Here is a 17,178-nt window from a genome sequence, read left to right as displayed (position 1 = left end):
AATGTACTTTTCTCAAAGGACTTCGAAGCTCATTGGTATATGTAGAATAAATTGTTTAGATTAATAGAAATTCATGTATGTTTCTTTGTCTTATTTAAAAATGACTTTGTTGTCTTTCCCAATGCCTGGCTCTTCTTCATTTCCAGAGACAAGCAAAGTATTCGGAAAATAAGCTAAAATCGATTAAGGCACGGAATGAATATCTCCTAACCCTTGAAGCAACCAATGCCTCAGTTTTCAAGTATTATATTCATGATCTTTCAGATTTAATTGATGTAAGTACTTGAAGTTTTTATGTTTTCCATATTAAGATGGGATTAGCCATAACTAGATTTGATTGATTCTAAAACACCATCATTTAGTAAAACAATGTTATTTTATGTAATAGTCAGAAGGCGAAGTGCTGCCAATTAAACTATACATGATACTAAGACACTATATGTTGGCAGATGCGTGTGAAAAAGTGTGCATCCTAAAACGAATGAAAAATAAGCTATTAGGTCCTGTGGAGCTGTGAGTGCCCGGCAAACTCAGCTGGGAAGGGGACCCAGTCATTTTTCAATTAGACAGTGGCACAGCCCTTACTGCATTCATTGACACAATATACATGTATTGGGCCCCTGCTGTCGTGAGATGCTGAGGCTCTGAGAAGCCATATACAGTTCTTATCCTCTGGAACTTAAAGTGGGAAAGACAGATGTCAAGCAAATAACTACACAAATAATGGCCTTACTTCAGTTGTGATAAATACTGTGAAACAGAAGAGAGTGCCTGTAAACCACTTTTGTAAATTTATCTAACTCCCTATCCTTTTCTCTCATAGGATATGATATAAAAAAGCAGCAACTGGACTCATTTAGAACTCTCCAAGTATATATCCACTGTTATATTTATGCAGATATTACCGTTATCACTCTCCAACTTTAACCTTTGGCATCATTCATTCTGTCGTTCAGAAAATGTGTCCTGAGCAGCCCAGTCCTTGTGCTAACACTGTGGGAGACTGCAGAGATGCAGCAGACACAGTCCTGTGTCCTAAAATGCCAATATCTGCAAATAAAAGAAAAAAGTGCTATGTTGTAAGAAAAGCACAGATAACGTGACAGAGGGTCAGAGAGTTCATTATCTATGGGAACTTTACTCATACACTGCTGTGTATGCATTGGATTCAACAGTTTTATGATACTAGAAAATTATTTTCATGGTCTCTATCATAATTTAGACATACAGTAGATTAAAGCAACTTTATTTTTATGGTGAATTTAAATTTCAAGTATTTAGCTATCGTTTTAGAACCACAGTTTGGGACTTTTACAAAAGAATTGTTAGGGGAGAAAATTATTTTTTACTTCGTTAACATTTTGATGCGACTTTTTCCTTTTATTTGAATCTAAAAACAATTTTATCCCATAATACCATAATTTCTTTATACAGAACCATTTAGTAATAAATAAAACCAGGGAAAACTTTTTTCTCTTTTCCTTTGTTCCAAGTCTTTCACTCAAGTAACTGATCACTTAATTGTTTCAAATACAGAAGCTTTTAAAAAATATATTTATTTTCATTTAGCACTCTGATGAAATAAAAGGGGTTGTTTTTCTGCTAGATTGCTGCTAGATTTCCTGAATAAAGATGAAGCATTTTATGATAGCTATCTTTAAACCTAGATCTCTAAGAATTCTGCAAAGTGCATGGAATATAGAAAAACTAATGTAGCTACTCTGCTTGCTTTTTTTTTGTTTAGGGCTTATTTTAGTAGTGATTGGAATACTTAGCTAACCCCAAGCCAGTTTAACACAAGTGAAAGTCCTCAGGTATTGAAAAAGTATTTCTTTAATACCTGCAGTGTACCAAGTGCTGTTCTTGACAATGGGGATCCAGCAATGAGTAAAACAGTGCTCACTTTCATGGGGTTTATGTGCTAGTTTGGGAGACAGGCCATACAAGAATTTACACACACACAGTATACATATAATGTATATTTATATCTTATATATATATTTATTATATATATAAGTATTAACAATAAGTTACTGCTTATTGTAGTAGTAACAATGCCACGAAGAAAAATAAAACAGAGCTATGGGGGGGCGCTGCTTTTGATGGCGTGGTCTGAAAAAACCTGATCTCGGAGCAGAGAATTGAGCTGGAGAGCCGTGTAGCTCCCTGGGGAAGGAATTGCTCCTACAGAAGGGCTGGCAAGGCTCAAGGTCTAGAGCAGAAGTGTGTTTGGCAAGCTCATACTGCCCGAGGACTAGCAAAGGAGGCCAGTGTGGCCGGAGCTGAGTGGGGGAGGAGGAAAGTGCTGGGAGAGAAGGGAGCTGGAAGCCCAGTCACTTTGGGGCTTTTGGCTGAGGGAAGGGGTTTGGATTTTGTTCTAAGTGTGGTGGGAAGCCGTTCAAGGGTTTTACACGAGGAAGTGACATCACCTCGTTTATATTTTAAAGACTCTGGCATCTGGGTGGAAAATAGACTGAGGCGGGTGAGTGGACAAAGGGGAAAACATCAAGCTGTATCTAGAGTCTTCTGCAATTGTCCAGGCTGGAGATGATGCTGGCTTGGACTGGCGTGGTAACGAAAGACCTGTGAGAAGTGGTTGGATTCAGAATATATTGAAGATAGAGCTAATTAGGAATTTGATACAGTGGGTGAAAAGGAGGATACAAATGACTCAGGTTCAGGTCCTGAGTAACGACGTTAATGATGGTGCCTTTAACTGAGATGGGGACATGGGGAGAAGCGAGGAGCAGTGGTTCTGTTACAGCTGGTAAGATTGAGATACCTGGTGGGCATCAGTGTGGAGATGTCCAGCAGCATCCTCCATATAGGACAGGAATGGCGTGTCAGGATATGAGAGTCACCGTCATCGTCATGGACATTTATTGAGCTCTTACCATGTGACAGGCAGGTTTCTAAGCAAAATCTCATCTAACCGTCATAACCTTGGAAGGTGAATACTATTTCGCCGTTTTGTAGATTAAAAGAACCAAGGCTTAGCTAGGCTGGGATAACTTGCCAAAAGTTACACAGCTAATAAGTAGTAGGTTTCAAACTCAGCCATTTTAACCTCCAGATCTAATTAACTCCGATATGAATAAGTGATAGTTAAATATGCCAAGTAATTTTCAATTTTAAAAGAAGTTGGACTTTTAAAAGATCAACCTTAAATCTAAAATGTGAAGAATTCTCTAACAATACAACTTCAGTATGAGTTTTAAAAGAAATGATAGGAAATTGGTTCGTGGTCACATTCAACTGAAATTGAAACTCTCTTAGTGAAAAATTATACATTCATTGACTTACTTTTAAAGCAATCAGAGTGTGAATATGTATGTTCTAAAACGGCTGCTTATTTTGTAGGAATCCAATTCGCATATATAGTGGTGATCCTAAAACCATTGAGTTTGACCCTTCCTGGTGAAAAAGAAACTGATTCTTGTGCAAGGGCATCTAAAATCCTTTATGCTTTGTGAGCTTATTTAGCAAAATACCTTTCATACTGGGCTATCTAATAATTATTAGAAGAGCTGTTATACCTCTAGTGAGAAAAAGTCAAGACAACATTTTTAATGCACAGCATTTTGTATGTGAAATGACAGAAGATACTAAATTTATCTTGACTACGTCAAAGCATTGTAAATAATCAAAGAATGCAAGTTGAGACCTTTTTATATAGACCTCCAGTTTTCTTTGGCTTCTACTCATGTCAGTATCTTTTTTTTTTAATAAATTTTCTATGATAGCCCGTGATAAATGGATCTATTGGCATAAAAAATAGTCATATAAATTTCCCATAGAATTTATATTTTAAAACTAGTCTATTATTATAACAGAAGCGGTACACATACGTTGTAGAAAACTAGAAAATACCACAAGCAAAAATAAAATGATCACATTCTTATTACCCAAGATCATCGCTGTTAAAATGTAGACCTTTTCTGTGTCCACACACGTATTTTTAGACCAGAAGGAGAATATGAAATCATATTTTACATACAGCTTTTTAACCTGCTTTTTTCAATCACTGATGTCCATACTTCCATTTCAGAAAAATTTTATCTCATCTAATAAGCAGACCATATTCCCATTTGTGACCCCAAAAAATGTTTCACAGCTTGCATGTCCAGACTAGACTCAATTTAGGATCACCCTTGCATCTGGGTGATGTGTCCCTTTAGCCTTTTTTTAATCTAGCACAGTCCCTTGTTAAAGAGACAGCTGTTGAGTAGTTCCTCAGAACATCTCAGCTTCTGGATTTGTCTGATAAATTTCTTGTGGTGTCATTTAGCCTATTTCTCTATCCCCTGTATTTCCTGTAAAGCAAACATTATATAAAGGCTTTACCGATTCAAGTTCAGCTCTGTGCAACAGAACACATCACAGGTGGTGTTGCTACGTCTTATGTAGATATGTAACAGCTGTTTAAGCCACCATGCTAAAATTGATCGCTGGCTTAGGGTCATGTAACTCTGATTCCCCCATAATATGGTTAAGTTTTTTCCCCTTGCAACAAACTATGCTTATTCTAAACCCTCATGAATTTAGATTTTATTAAATTGGAAATCGACTAATTTGGAACTGAGCAATTTCTGAGCTATAACTTACTTTTGGTCAGTAAAATACTTTCTTAGAGTACAAATTAATAATGTAAATTAAAGGGGAATAAAAATTTAAGAAAATATTTTCAGGTACTTCAGACTAATCAATTTACATATATATATATATCATTGAAACCCTATTTAATGGAATCCTCTTTTCTAATTACGATAGGTCTAAAAACTTTAATAATTCAACACTTTGATAGACTAGTTCAAGTCTCTCCTATTTATTAGGAGATGATCTAATGGTTTTTTAAAAAATATTTAATAATTTCAGTTTTTATCTATTTTAGATAAACTTCATCTTTACCTATCAATGTTAGTTTGAATTAGAAAGGTTCTCTCTCTGAGAAATAGCTATCTATCAGTATAGAAACATTCTATTTCTAAAGGTTTAATTAGATCTCTACTGGAATTTTCTTTTTTGTGCCTTGTTGTGATCAATAAATTAATTTTATGATGAACTTCGCCACTGAAAACAACACTTTTATAAACTAAATAAATGAACTACTTGATAAAGTCCAAATTAAAAATATTAGATATCAGACCTCTAAAGTTGATTGTATTGCTATTGAGGGTAATATGAAGAACATGATGGCTCAAATGTTAAACAAGTATTTACTCTTTTATTTTAGCTGGAAATATTTGAACGTAGTACACCAAACAAAGTTTAGACATTTGTGGGTACTCCAGATACTGAGTTATCTCTAGGGAGAAGGGAAGGGATTGTGATTGGGGGGCGGGGGGGGGACATTTAAAGGACTTCTGAAATATCCACACTATTTTATTTATTTAAAAGGAGCATGTATGTTTTGCACTTGTCTGTAAGTATGGCATATTTCATATTTAAAAAAAGAAAAAGCAGAGAGTTATAAAAAATGATGAAAGCATGCCTTAACTATTTCAATCTAAAGCATACCAATGTACTTGTACTTGCCAATCTTTTAATGTTATGATTTATCTTTTTGTACAGAGTTCTGAGTAGTCTTGCTTTGCACAGACCATATCCATTTGTGTATTGTCTATGATTTCTACTTTTGAGTTCTATAATGTAGAAGAAAAAATACTCTGGATATATACAATGTTTTCACAATCTTGCACAATTGACATATCTTTGCCTAATTTGATAGCATTTTTGTTTACGCTTAAGTCTTTCCAACAACTCTTTTCTCACTTATTTTATCAGTTCATTTAATATTTAATTAAATTATAATAAATATAAGCAGCACAAATATTGTGCAGTCGACTCTTAACAGCAGACAAATTATTTGAGCAGAAATGTACAGGAGTACTAGAGACGACCTGTAAGCTGTGAGTGTTCACAGTGTGTTAGTCATGATGCTTTAGAGCAGAGGTTGAAAAACTTTCTCTAGAGGCCAGCTGGGTGGCCCAGCAGTTAAGTTCACATGTTCTGCTTTGGCGGCCCGGGGTTCGCCAGTTCAAATCCCGGGTGCAGACATGGCACCACTTGGCAAGCCATGCTGTGGTAGGCATCCCACATATAAAGTAGAGGAAGATGGGCATGGATGTTAGCTCACAGCCAGTCTTCCTAAAAAATGAAAAGAAAAGGAAAAACTTTCTCTGTAGGGGCCAGACAATAAATATTTTGGGTCTTATGAGCCATATGGTCTCTGTCCCTACTTAACTCTAGTGCAAAAGCAGGCATAGATAATAAGTAAGCAAATGGGTATGGTTGTGTTGCAATCAAACTCTATTTACCATGTCCAGCTATGGGCTGGATTTGGCTCACAAGCCATAGTTAGCTGACCTCTGCTTTGTAGAATGAACAGAGTATCAGTTAATCCAGAGTGTCACTCAAGCAGAAGACGATTAAGATGGCTTCTCCTCTGTCTCTGAAGAAAGTCCTAAGCAAATTTTAATTTGTAGAGTAACAATCTCTTCGTTTCAAATTAGGTGGGAAGTGGAACAGAGTTAATTTCACAATGAGGATTTTTATCGTCATTTTAAAGAATAAATATGAATTGTAAGAAATATATTGCAAATATTGGCCAAAGGAAATTTTATTGCTTTGGGAGAATAAAGGCATCATTATAGGAGAAAATAGGTTGTAGTTTTATAAAAAATAGATTTCACATCTATGATCATTAATATCTTCAACGTTAAGTGCAAAAGAGACTGTAACAAATTACTCTGTAGAAATAAGGATGTATTACAACCGGAAGAAAAACCATATGGGCAACAAATATTCATAATTGATTGCTGAAATTTTCAAATGATTATGATTTGCTCAGAGAAAAGAGTTAAGGGAGAGTACAAGTCGTAGTGCTAGGAATCTCTGATCTGTAATCAAATCCACCACTCTGTATGTCTGAAATTCTTAAAACAACTGGTTTCAAGATTGCAGAACTGGTAAGGTAGCCTCTTTCAGCCCAGTTCCACATCTGTCTACCCTCAAAGGCATTCAGAGAAAGAGTCTTCTCCAGTGAAATTCTATTGGTGCTTTGTCCCAGAGACCTGCCAGTAATAATGAAGTATTTGTCATCTTTACACTACAGTCTCCAATTACTCCCAATAAAAGTTTGCAGGTCACTTTCAGGGCTGACCCTGTTGCCGAGTGGTTAAACTTCCGCATGCTCTGCTTTGGCGACCTGGGCGTGAACCTACTCCACTCATCAGCCATGCTGGGCAGGCATCCCACATGCAAAGTAGAGGGGGATTCACACAGATGTTAGCTCAGGGCCAATCTCCCTCAAACAAAAAAAGAAGAAGATTGGCAACGGATGTTAGCTCAGGGCGAATATTCCTCACCAGGAAAAAAAAAGTTTGCAGGTCGCTTTGGAGCGTGAAGGATAAATCTTTGTTACTATTGTGGAATATTGCCATAGAATAAACCCCTGCTCCAGCTCTTTTTTTGGTAAAGATATCTGTCATGTGTTTTATTAGCCATTTATACAAAATGAGATTGAAATTAGATTACATCATATATGCATGCCATGTTTATTTTATCATTTCTAAATAATCAGCTATCCTAAAGCTTTTAGCCTTATCCTTTTGTCTCTAGAGACATATGTTTAATTAAAAAGCAACTTAAGCAGGGTTCAGATATTTCTTAATTAGTTTGACTTTTCCCGCATACATAATGGTATTAAGATTTATCTGTGAAAACCTGCCAAACTGTAATACGGTCATCCCCATTAGGCCTGACCTCTTATTAGGAAGATTATAGAGAGATCATGTTAAATGGGTTAGGATAGCTAGTTATCTTGTAAACTGGTTTATGCGTGTTTTTATCCCTTTGTGATAGACAGGGTATTTAAAACCCGAAATTATTTGGATGACTGAAGGAGATGGCTTTTAAAGTTCCTTCCAGTGGAAGATGCCCGGGCCTTTGTTAAAGGAAGCTGCACCCACCTGCTTTCCCCTGCAGCAGAAGCCGCTCTTTCTCGTCTCCAGTGCTCACTTTTCCTTCTTAGCTGGACCTCTGAATGTTGAAAGTTGCCTCAGGCATGGTCCTTGGCTTTCTATCTCTTTGTCCCTTACCTTAAATGCTATCTGATGGCTCCTAGATTTTTATCACCAGCCTTGATGTATCCTGGGCTTCAGATTTGTATATCCAACTGCCTGCTGGACAGCCAGACGTCTCATAGGCTTCTTGAGCATGTCTAACACTCAAAACAACTTTTTATATCCATTTGTTCCATCACCATCATCATCCTCTACACACGTATCTTTTTCTTATCCATTTTTTACACCTCAGAAAATGGCACCCATTTCAACCCAGTAGCACAAGCCAAAAACTCAATTCTCTCATTCTGCACGTATCAACCCATCAGCAGATTCTGTCATCTCTGCCTGCTGCATGTCCCAAAGCTTGCTGTGTCTCCCACCTGCACTCCGTCTCCTGGACAAAGTTGCTTCATCTGTTGCCTGCGCTTAGGCAGCAACAGCAATAGCGTCCTAAGCCGTCTCCCAGCTTTCACTAAGACCTTCCGATCAATAATCCATTCCCTTCCCAAGCAGCCAAAGTATTTAACAAGATAAATCAGACCTGTCAATCCCTGTTTAAAACTCTCCAAAGGCCTCCCGTTGTCCTTAGAATAAAATCCAAACTATCCAGCAAGACCCTGGGTGAACTGGCGCCCACCTGCCACTCAGTGTCATTTCCTGCCTTAGTCACTTTTCCCTGAGTCACCTTGCTTCAGTCCGTTGGCCTTTCTGTTCCCCAGACCACAAGCTTTTCCTTGCCTGGGGCCTTTCTGCTTGTTGTCTAGAACACTCTTTCTTCCAGAGCTTTGCAAGACTGACTCCTTTTCATTCAGGTTGCACCCAGCAGCCCTTTGTGAGAGAGCAGCAGCCTTTCCCCCAGCGCTCGCTCTGCCTCCGGTTCTCCGCTGCATTTACCACCTGGCCTGTATTTATTTGGGCTTGCTGCATGTTCTCTCTCCTCTCTCGTGATTTGATTCAGGGTACTTACAGAGATTTGGCCTAGGGAAAAAGGAGTCTAGGAGCAGCTCTTCTGAAGGAAATGATTGCCCTGGTGGGTGGGAGCTGTATTAGGCAACAAATGATTGTTCAGCCTACTCCAGGCCAATGCAACCTCACTTCTCCTCCTCCTGTTCCTGCTTTGTGTCCAGTCCTGTCATGCAGATGTAGCATTTTTGACCTTTTCTTTGCTCAAGAGAAACTCAAAACAAGTTTTGCTGAATGCTTGCCTACAGTTGTTAAAGCAGCAGCAAGAATTAAATTCTCGGCTCTTTATGGACCATCAGGAACCAGGACATGAAAGCAGGCGTGTAAAGTTGCCTGTAGGAGTTAAGGCGTCCGGTTCAGTCCCATGAGAGGCTTGTCTCTCCCAGGATGTATTTGCGGCTTCCAGGGTGAGATGCTGAAGAGCTGGGGCAGAAAATAGGGAGAGGCAAAGATGTTTATTTAGAAGAAGTCAACCTTCTTCATTTGACATCTAATGTAAAAGCTCTGAACTTACCTATTTCTGGTTCTTTGAAAGCTGTCCATGGTCACGTGGAGGCTGTTTTTGCAATTTGATTTGCCTGGGTTGCTCTATTTTGCAGAAAGACTCAAAATAAGAGGTACATGGAGTCTTTACCCAATAGCCACCCAATATCGATGGCTCTGGAAAGGTCCAAGCCAAACTCATTAAAAGCCAGAGATGGAGCCCAGGACAAAAGATCACCGAAGACTCTCAGATGGAGGCAGGAGTGATGAAGTTAAAGTAGAATATTTCCGCAGAAGAGTTTCTTCCCTCTCCATTCTCATGGCAGCTGCTTGATTCTGGATCACACAGGACTTGGGGGCTGCCCTCCCGGCCCTTCCAAGGCTGCCCTGCAAATGACATCGGCTCTTACTGTTCTGCAAACATGTTTGTAGACTTTGTTTCCTGTGGAGTTCCATTGTGATAACTTTCATCTAGGACCAAATTTCTACCCCGCTAGGGCTTCTTATGTCACAGAGTTTATGCCAAAAAAATGTTATCTCCCTGAACAGCTGTGATCCAGTTATACTGACGTTATACCCACCAAGTATACTTAAGCTGACCTCTCAGCTTTTGGGACAGGATGAAGTGTCTGTCACAGTCCTCAATACGAACCTGAATTTCACCTTCATTTTTGACACTATTTACAACCCTTTTGCCTGAGGAAATTAGCCTACTATGGTGATTAGACTGATATCTAATGGAATCTATCTTGGCAGCCCTTAGGATATTTTTTCTTAAAACATGCACCCTCCTGCTTCCAACAGTCTTTCCTTCCCCAGTTTTAATCTATAATCTTATGTATCCATTTGGAGTTTTTCGCCCATCAGAACAACACTGTTTTGTTTTCATGAAATGTTTTATCGGTTTCTTCCGTATTTTCATCATTAAATGCACTTGGGTTATAACTCAGCTCGGTGCAGAAGCTGGCTTTTCACATCGTCATTAATAATTCACAAGCTCCATAGAATTACTTTAGGCCTTTTTAACCAAGTATCTTGAATCTTAACATCCAGTGTCATTTTAGCTTTCAGTTTAGAAAAAAAGATGATTCTGTGAGTGGCCCTGCTGTCTCAGGAGACCTTGAATAAGAGTTTTATTCCTTTTTCTTGTAAAGTTCAGGATGCCTGAAAAACCCGAGTGGAGAAAATGCTGCATATCAGAAGTAACAAAATCATGCCAGTTAAGTGACCTTCCAGACCGAGAGGCACCGTAGGGGTCAGAGAAGGAAATTTTCCGTCCCGGCCCATCACAGACACCTCTAAGGGAAGCACTCAAAGTCCAGGAGACACCTGGGGAGACCCCTGGATCGCTCACTAAGCCACGTGCATGCTTCTCCACAGCCTGTTAGGAAACCTCGGTGAGATCAGCTCTTACTGGGTGCAGACCTACCAGATCCGCCCGGCTGAGTGGGTGCGGAAATGTGCCCCGGTGCTGCGGTGATCTTGACGTTGATTCCCCAAAGAAGCCACACTTAGAAATTTGAGGAGTGAACTGTTGAAGTCTGGGAATAAGGAAAACTTAGTATGTATTCTTCAGAGCTCTCTCTCAGTGGGCTAATTGGGGTTGGAGTTCTTTATTTTTCTTTCTCGTTTTACTTCATTCCTCTCTTTGTCTTTTAAGGTGAAAAGAGACTTGGTTTTTGTAGTGGGGGGAAGGCTTTTCTCTGGGTTGTTTCCTCGCAGTATCAATTTTCTGATTCTAAATGAAGCAGCGTCTGCGATCTGCTTCATTTAGAATCAAGGTGAATCCCTCTTCTTTCGGAATAGTGGGATGTTTGGAAGCTCTGGTACGTCCTGAAGAAATGAGGCCATTTCTTTTACAAATTCATGTTTTCATAAGATTAGGTATTATTGAATGATAGAATAAGTTTTCAGCCCCTCTAATGTGTGTAAAACTGCTACACAGAACATTCATGAATTTTGAGTAGCAAGAGAAATAAAAGAGGACTTTGCTCATCTGAGACAAGAAGGTTTTTTCTTTTTAAGATTTTATTTTTCCTTTTTCTCCCCAAATCGCCCCAGTACATAGCTGTATATTTCAGTTGTGGATCCTTCTAGCTGTGGCATGTGGGACGCCGCCTCAGAATGACCTGATGAGCGGTGCCGTGTCCGCGCCAAGGATCCAAACCAGCGACACCGTGGGCCGCTGAAGCGGAGCGCGAGAACTTAACCACTAGGCCACGGGGCCGGCCCCAAGACAAGAAGTTTTTAATTAACCAAAAATATTTGAGTGCAGCTGATTCCACTGGAAATGTGTTAATTTTGAGACTGGTTGCTGCATTTCACAATTATATTTTGTTTGTATTTGTAATTGTGATGTGGCAGCTACTTTCTGCTTTTTAAAATCAAGTGATCTTTAACCAAGTGGATTCTCTTGCCTGCCCGGGGAAATGGCACCCCCAGGGGACAGGGCACAGGACGCTTTCACTGGCTTGTTTTAGTGCAGTGCTTCTCAAACTGTAATGTGCATATGAGTCACCTGTGAATGTTTTTTAAACTTCAGATTCTAATTCAGCAGGTCAGGGGTGGGGCCTAACATTCTGCATTTCTGGGTTTTTTTGTTTTTTTTTTTGAGGAAGATTATCCCTGAGCTAACTACTGTCAATCCTCCTCTTTTTGCTGAGGAAGACTGGCCCTGAGCTAACATCCATGCCTATCTTCCTCCACTTTATATGTGGGACGCCTACCACAGCATGGCTTTTGCCAAGCGGTGCCATGTCTGCACCTGGAATTCAAACCAGTGAACCTCAGGCCGCCGAGAAGCGGAACGTGCGAACTTAACCGCTGCGCCACCAAGCTGGCCCCAGATTCTGCGTTTCTGACAAGCTCCAGGGAATAACTGATGCTGCTGGTCCACAGACCACGCTGTGAATCACAAGATTGCAGAATTATCTTTATGTAAGAAATCCCAATTTAGTAATTCTGGAATTGGAGCGTGACAGTGGAATTAAATACGTGGGCATTTCTAAGGACAGGTCAGTGATTGAATCTGTGCCTTCATAAAGACAGAGCTCATGGCTCGTGTCCTGGTGGACGCATGTTTTTGTGCAAAGGTTGCATCCTTTGTGCCCTCTGCTACTCTTAGGAGCAAACTAATGAGCAGCTTGTATTTGAATTCCTTGAGAATGGAGATTATATTTTACTGTTTCAGTCTTCATATTCCTGGAGGCTAGCATAGGCCCAGCCACCTAATAGATGGCCAATTAGTGAGTTGAATTGAATCCAATTGAATTGATTGAACTTCAATCAGAACAATATAGAGATGACCTAGTTTTGTACCTTTAAAACCTCTTGTTTCCTCTTTAAGAGATTGATATTGTTTTTATGTACAAATTTAAAATTCTGTCAGCAATTTATAACTGACCAATATCCAGTGTTGTATTCTATCTAAAATTATTATTTTCTCTTAAAATGCAACATGAAAAAATAAATGAAAATACAAATTAAAGGTAGTGAAGATTCAAGAATCCCAAAGCCCTTTGATTCCTAGGAATAGTAAACAAAATTCTGTCTCCAATCAAAGGACTTTGGCGATCATTTCTTATTTAAGAATTGTATTCTAGGGATGAGAAAGAAGGCATTCCTGGACTATTTTGGCAGCTTCAGACCTCTTCGTCTCACTCTTGTTTGAATATAGGTTATTATTGAGTCTTTGATAAATTATGCAAATCCAAAATTTTACAAAATCTTGCATCCTAGAAGGATTATTTATAAATCATTGTATCAGTCTCAGCATGCATGAACAAACTTGAATGCTTTTTTTTTCCTGATTTCCTTTCTGTATTTGATTTTGCTTCTTTTATTTTTTTAACAGCTTTGTTGAAATCTTATTCATATACCATAGAGTTCACTCATTAAAAATCTACAGTTAGCTTTTAGTATATTCACAGAGTTGTGTATCTATCACCACAATCAATTTCAGAACATTTTCATTACTCCAAAAAGAAATTCTGCACTCCTTAACCATCCCTCCCCAATCCTTCCATCCTCTAGCCCTAAGCAACCACTAATCTACTTTCTGTCTCGGCAGACTTGCCTGTTCTGGACATTTCATGTAAATGGAATCATACAATATGTGGTCTCTTGTGACCAGCTTCTTTGAGTGCGATGTTTCACAGTTGATCCGTGTCATAGCATGAGTCAGTATTTCATTCCTTTTTATGACTGAATAATATTCCATTGTGTGGCTATAACACATTTTGTTTCTCTTCATTAGTTGATGGACATTTAGGTTGTTTCCACTTTTCAGCTGTTAGGAATAATGCTGCTATAAACATTCATGTACAAGTTTTTGTGTGAAAATCTTTTTATTTCTCTTGTATATATATACCTAGGAATGGAATTGCCAAGTCATATAATAAGTCTTTGTTTAGCCTTTTGACTTGCCAGACATTTTTCCAGAGTGACTGTAACGTTTTACATTCCCATCAGCAGTGTATGCAGTTTCCAGTTCCTCCACATGCTCTCCAACAGTTGTTCTGTCTGTGGCTGTATGATCATAGCCATCCTACCATCCGAGTGATAGTACAAGTGCTATCTCGTTGTGGTTTTGTTATGCGTCTCCCTGATGACTAATGATGTTGAGCATCTTTTCATGTGCTTGCTGACCATTTGTATAACTTCTTTTGAGAAGTGTCTGTTCAGATACATTGCCCATTTTCTAATTGGGCTGTCTTTTTATTATTGAGTTGTAAGAGTTCTTTGTATGTTCTGGATACATTTCTTTGTCAGATATATGATTTGCAAAAGAAAACTTTCCCATTCTGTGGCTTATCTTTTCCCTTGATAGTGAAGGACAAAAGTCTTCAAATTTGATGAAATGCAATTTGCTTCTTTTTTCTTTCGTTCCTTGTGCTTTTGTTGCCCGCTTCAAGAAACCAGTGCCAAATGCAAGGTCATAAATGTTTACACCTACGTTTTTTCCTGAGAATTTCACAGTTACAGCTATCACGTTTAGGTCTTTGATCCATTTTGAGTTAATTTTTGTATAAGATGTTCTTCTATTTTTTAAGTGCTGTGATCTTGGCTACCATGCGAGTCTGAACAGAGCCCTGAGGACCTACCTGTCTGCGGAGTATAACCTTGAAACCTCCAGACATGAAGGCTTAGACATCATTGAGAACGCAGTTGACAACCTGGAGCCCAGGAGTGATAAGCAGAGGCTCATGGAGATGTACCCTGCTGCCTTCTGTCCACCAGTGAAGTTTGAGTTTCAGTCTCACATGGGTGACGAGGTCAGTAATTGATTATTTTAAAACTAACAAATTGTCTGTTCACTGAGGTACTCTTCACCTGCTGTAACCCAACAGCTGTAAGAATTCCAGGTTGTTTTCTCTCTCCTGCCTTTGCACGGGATCTTAGTATAGGATGAGGCTAAAATCAGCCACTGCCCCCTTTTAAAGCAGAGGTCAAACACTCCAGTGCCTGCAGTGGCCAAACAGCTAGAGGTGTGAGCTCGGGTGGGTGTAAGCGCTCAGTGGTCTCAGGATGGAGAGTTCCCCCTCCACCACAAGGCTTTCAGATTAGATTTGAAACAAAACATTTTGCTGGCCTGAGAGAATCTACCTGAAGACTTCTTATAATCCTGATATAAAGATCCCCAAAAGAAAAATATTGTAAATGGTAGGAAAATTGGAGAGAGGGAAAAAAAAAGTGCAAAACATTTTAAGACTCAAGTTGTCTTCAGACTAGTAAAATGAGCATTACAAATAATATATTATATCTCAGCTTCTTTATTTGAATTTAGCGGTCCTATTTTACTCAAGGAAAAAAATCTATTTAAACCATTTATGAGTTATAGTGGTATATTGTCTGTGGACAGGGAGAAACAAGAACCAATTAATAGAGCATGCTATATGGCACTTGGTGTCCCAGCTGTGCAAAACAATACTCATAGATTAAAAACTCAATTTTAGCTCGTTGTGATGACAGTATGTTTTAAAAAATAGATGTAATTATAATATCCATGGCAGATTTCTTTAATGTCATAATTTTTTCTGAAACATCTAGTGTTAAGACTTATAAGCTATGTATGTGTGTGCCTGTTATGTTTCTAACTTAATTTTATTTTTCCTTGATTCAATAGAGTGAATTACTTGATTAGAAATGGTAGGTGGTTTTTATGCCAATAGCACATGAATTTGACAGGCAAGTGGCTTATCCCACCCAGAGTTATATTTCCAAAACCAAATGGCTTTTGTTTTAATTTTTTAGTTATAGCTATGGTAAACACAGCATGGTAAAATATCACAGACAAGTGTCTTCAGTTGGGTTGATAGTTTTTTTTCCAGTATTATTATTTTAATAAAGTGAATCTGTTCTCCTTTTTTTATGACCAGTTCTGCCATCAGGCAATAATTTCTAATATTTTGGAGACTCCATACAAGGAAACCCCCATATGCTGAGAGCATTTCTATGATAAGGAAGATAAGAAGAAATCATTTGTTCCCAGTACCATTTTAATACAATTAAAAGACCCTACTTTTGGCCTTATCCATAATGGAGATCTTGGCCAGAATATCTTTCTACTAAAGCCTAAGAGAAGCGGCCCCTTCAAGTCCCTGGTGAATCAGGGGACTTGGCTGATATTGGCATGGCAAGCTGTGGTTGAAAGATGCTAAAAATGGATAGTCACGTTTTCTGAGTTTTTTCCTGTGTGCCAGGTCGTGTTCTAAGTGCTTTGTGTACATTGTCTCACTTCATCCCCACAACAGCCCTGTGCTGTAGAAACGCACTAGCCTCATTCCTTACAGATAAGGAAACTAAGGGTTAGTAACTTACACAGCCCTCAGCCCCCTGGAACCAGTAGGCCCTGCTGCCTGCCTGCCTTTTGCCTGTATGGTCCACTGGGATCATCCTTTGCATCTGCCCTCCACCCCACGGTCCTTAAGAATTCCTCAAGTGAGGTGTCCGCGTCAGACTCCCTTCCCAGCGGCTGCCCATTCTTAGAGCGGTGCTTCCTGCAGCTGCTGTCTTCCCAGTCATGTCCAGGCCAGGCAGCTGCCTTCTGCTCTTGTCACTGACATCACAGGCCCGTTTCTAAAACTGAAGTTTTGAGGCAGCTGTTCAAAGTAAATATGGGATCGGAATCTTGAGGGCATTGGCGTGATTCCCGCAGCCCTTAAACAGGGGATGCGCACCTCGGGGGGCGGGCTGGCTGGGCCCTGTTGTAATGGCCGTTTCTGATTCCCCATCAGGTGTGTCAGGTCAGCGCCCAACAGCCGGTCCAGGCTGAGCTCATGCTCAGGTACCAGCAGCTGCAGTCCCGACTGGCCACTCTCAAAATCGAGAATGAGGAGGTAAGCATGCTCTGTGCCCCACTAGTAAGATGAATTCTAGTGTATGACCTAGGCATAGTTGACATTCTAAATGCAATCTCTTTGTCATGCCTTTTCAGCTAAATTTGGGTTCCTAAAATACTCTTTCTAGAGGATAAATGCAAAGATTCTGTATTCTACCATAGATAAGTACTTTATCAGGGAGTCACTACATACACACATAAACACACCTTTTATTCTTAAATGGGCACTTCATACTGAAAATAGTTACCATAGATTATCAAATTCAACATATGTATCTAAGAATATACAGTAATGGGTGGAATGCAACTTTTGACTGACAGGTTAAT

At 39.3% G+C, this 17,178-nt stretch overlaps 1 protein-coding gene across 7 annotated transcripts in view; it reads left to right on the top strand.

The window, feature by feature from the left end:
* SRGAP1 (SLIT-ROBO Rho GTPase activating protein 1) overlaps positions 1-17,178 on the top strand; it is a 258,542-nt gene that overhangs the window by 175,726 nt on the left and 65,638 nt on the right. For all 7 annotated transcript variants that reach the window (XM_046684107.1, XM_046684121.1, XM_046684127.1 and 4 more), the window contains 3 exons: positions 147-275; positions 14,564-14,785; positions 16,748-16,849. In XM_046684107.1, coding sequence (XP_046540063.1) covers positions 147-275; positions 14,564-14,785; positions 16,748-16,849 — 453 coding nt within the window. The remainder of the gene's footprint in view (positions 1-146; positions 276-14,563; positions 14,786-16,747; positions 16,850-17,178) is intronic.

The sequence above is a fragment of the Equus quagga genome, chromosome 1, assembly GCF_021613505.1.
Source record: "Equus quagga isolate Etosha38 chromosome 1, UCLA_HA_Equagga_1.0, whole genome shotgun sequence".
Classification (NCBI taxonomy): Eukaryota; Metazoa; Chordata; class Mammalia; order Perissodactyla; family Equidae; genus Equus; species Equus quagga.
This window is presented reverse-complemented; position numbering and strand designations above follow the sequence as displayed.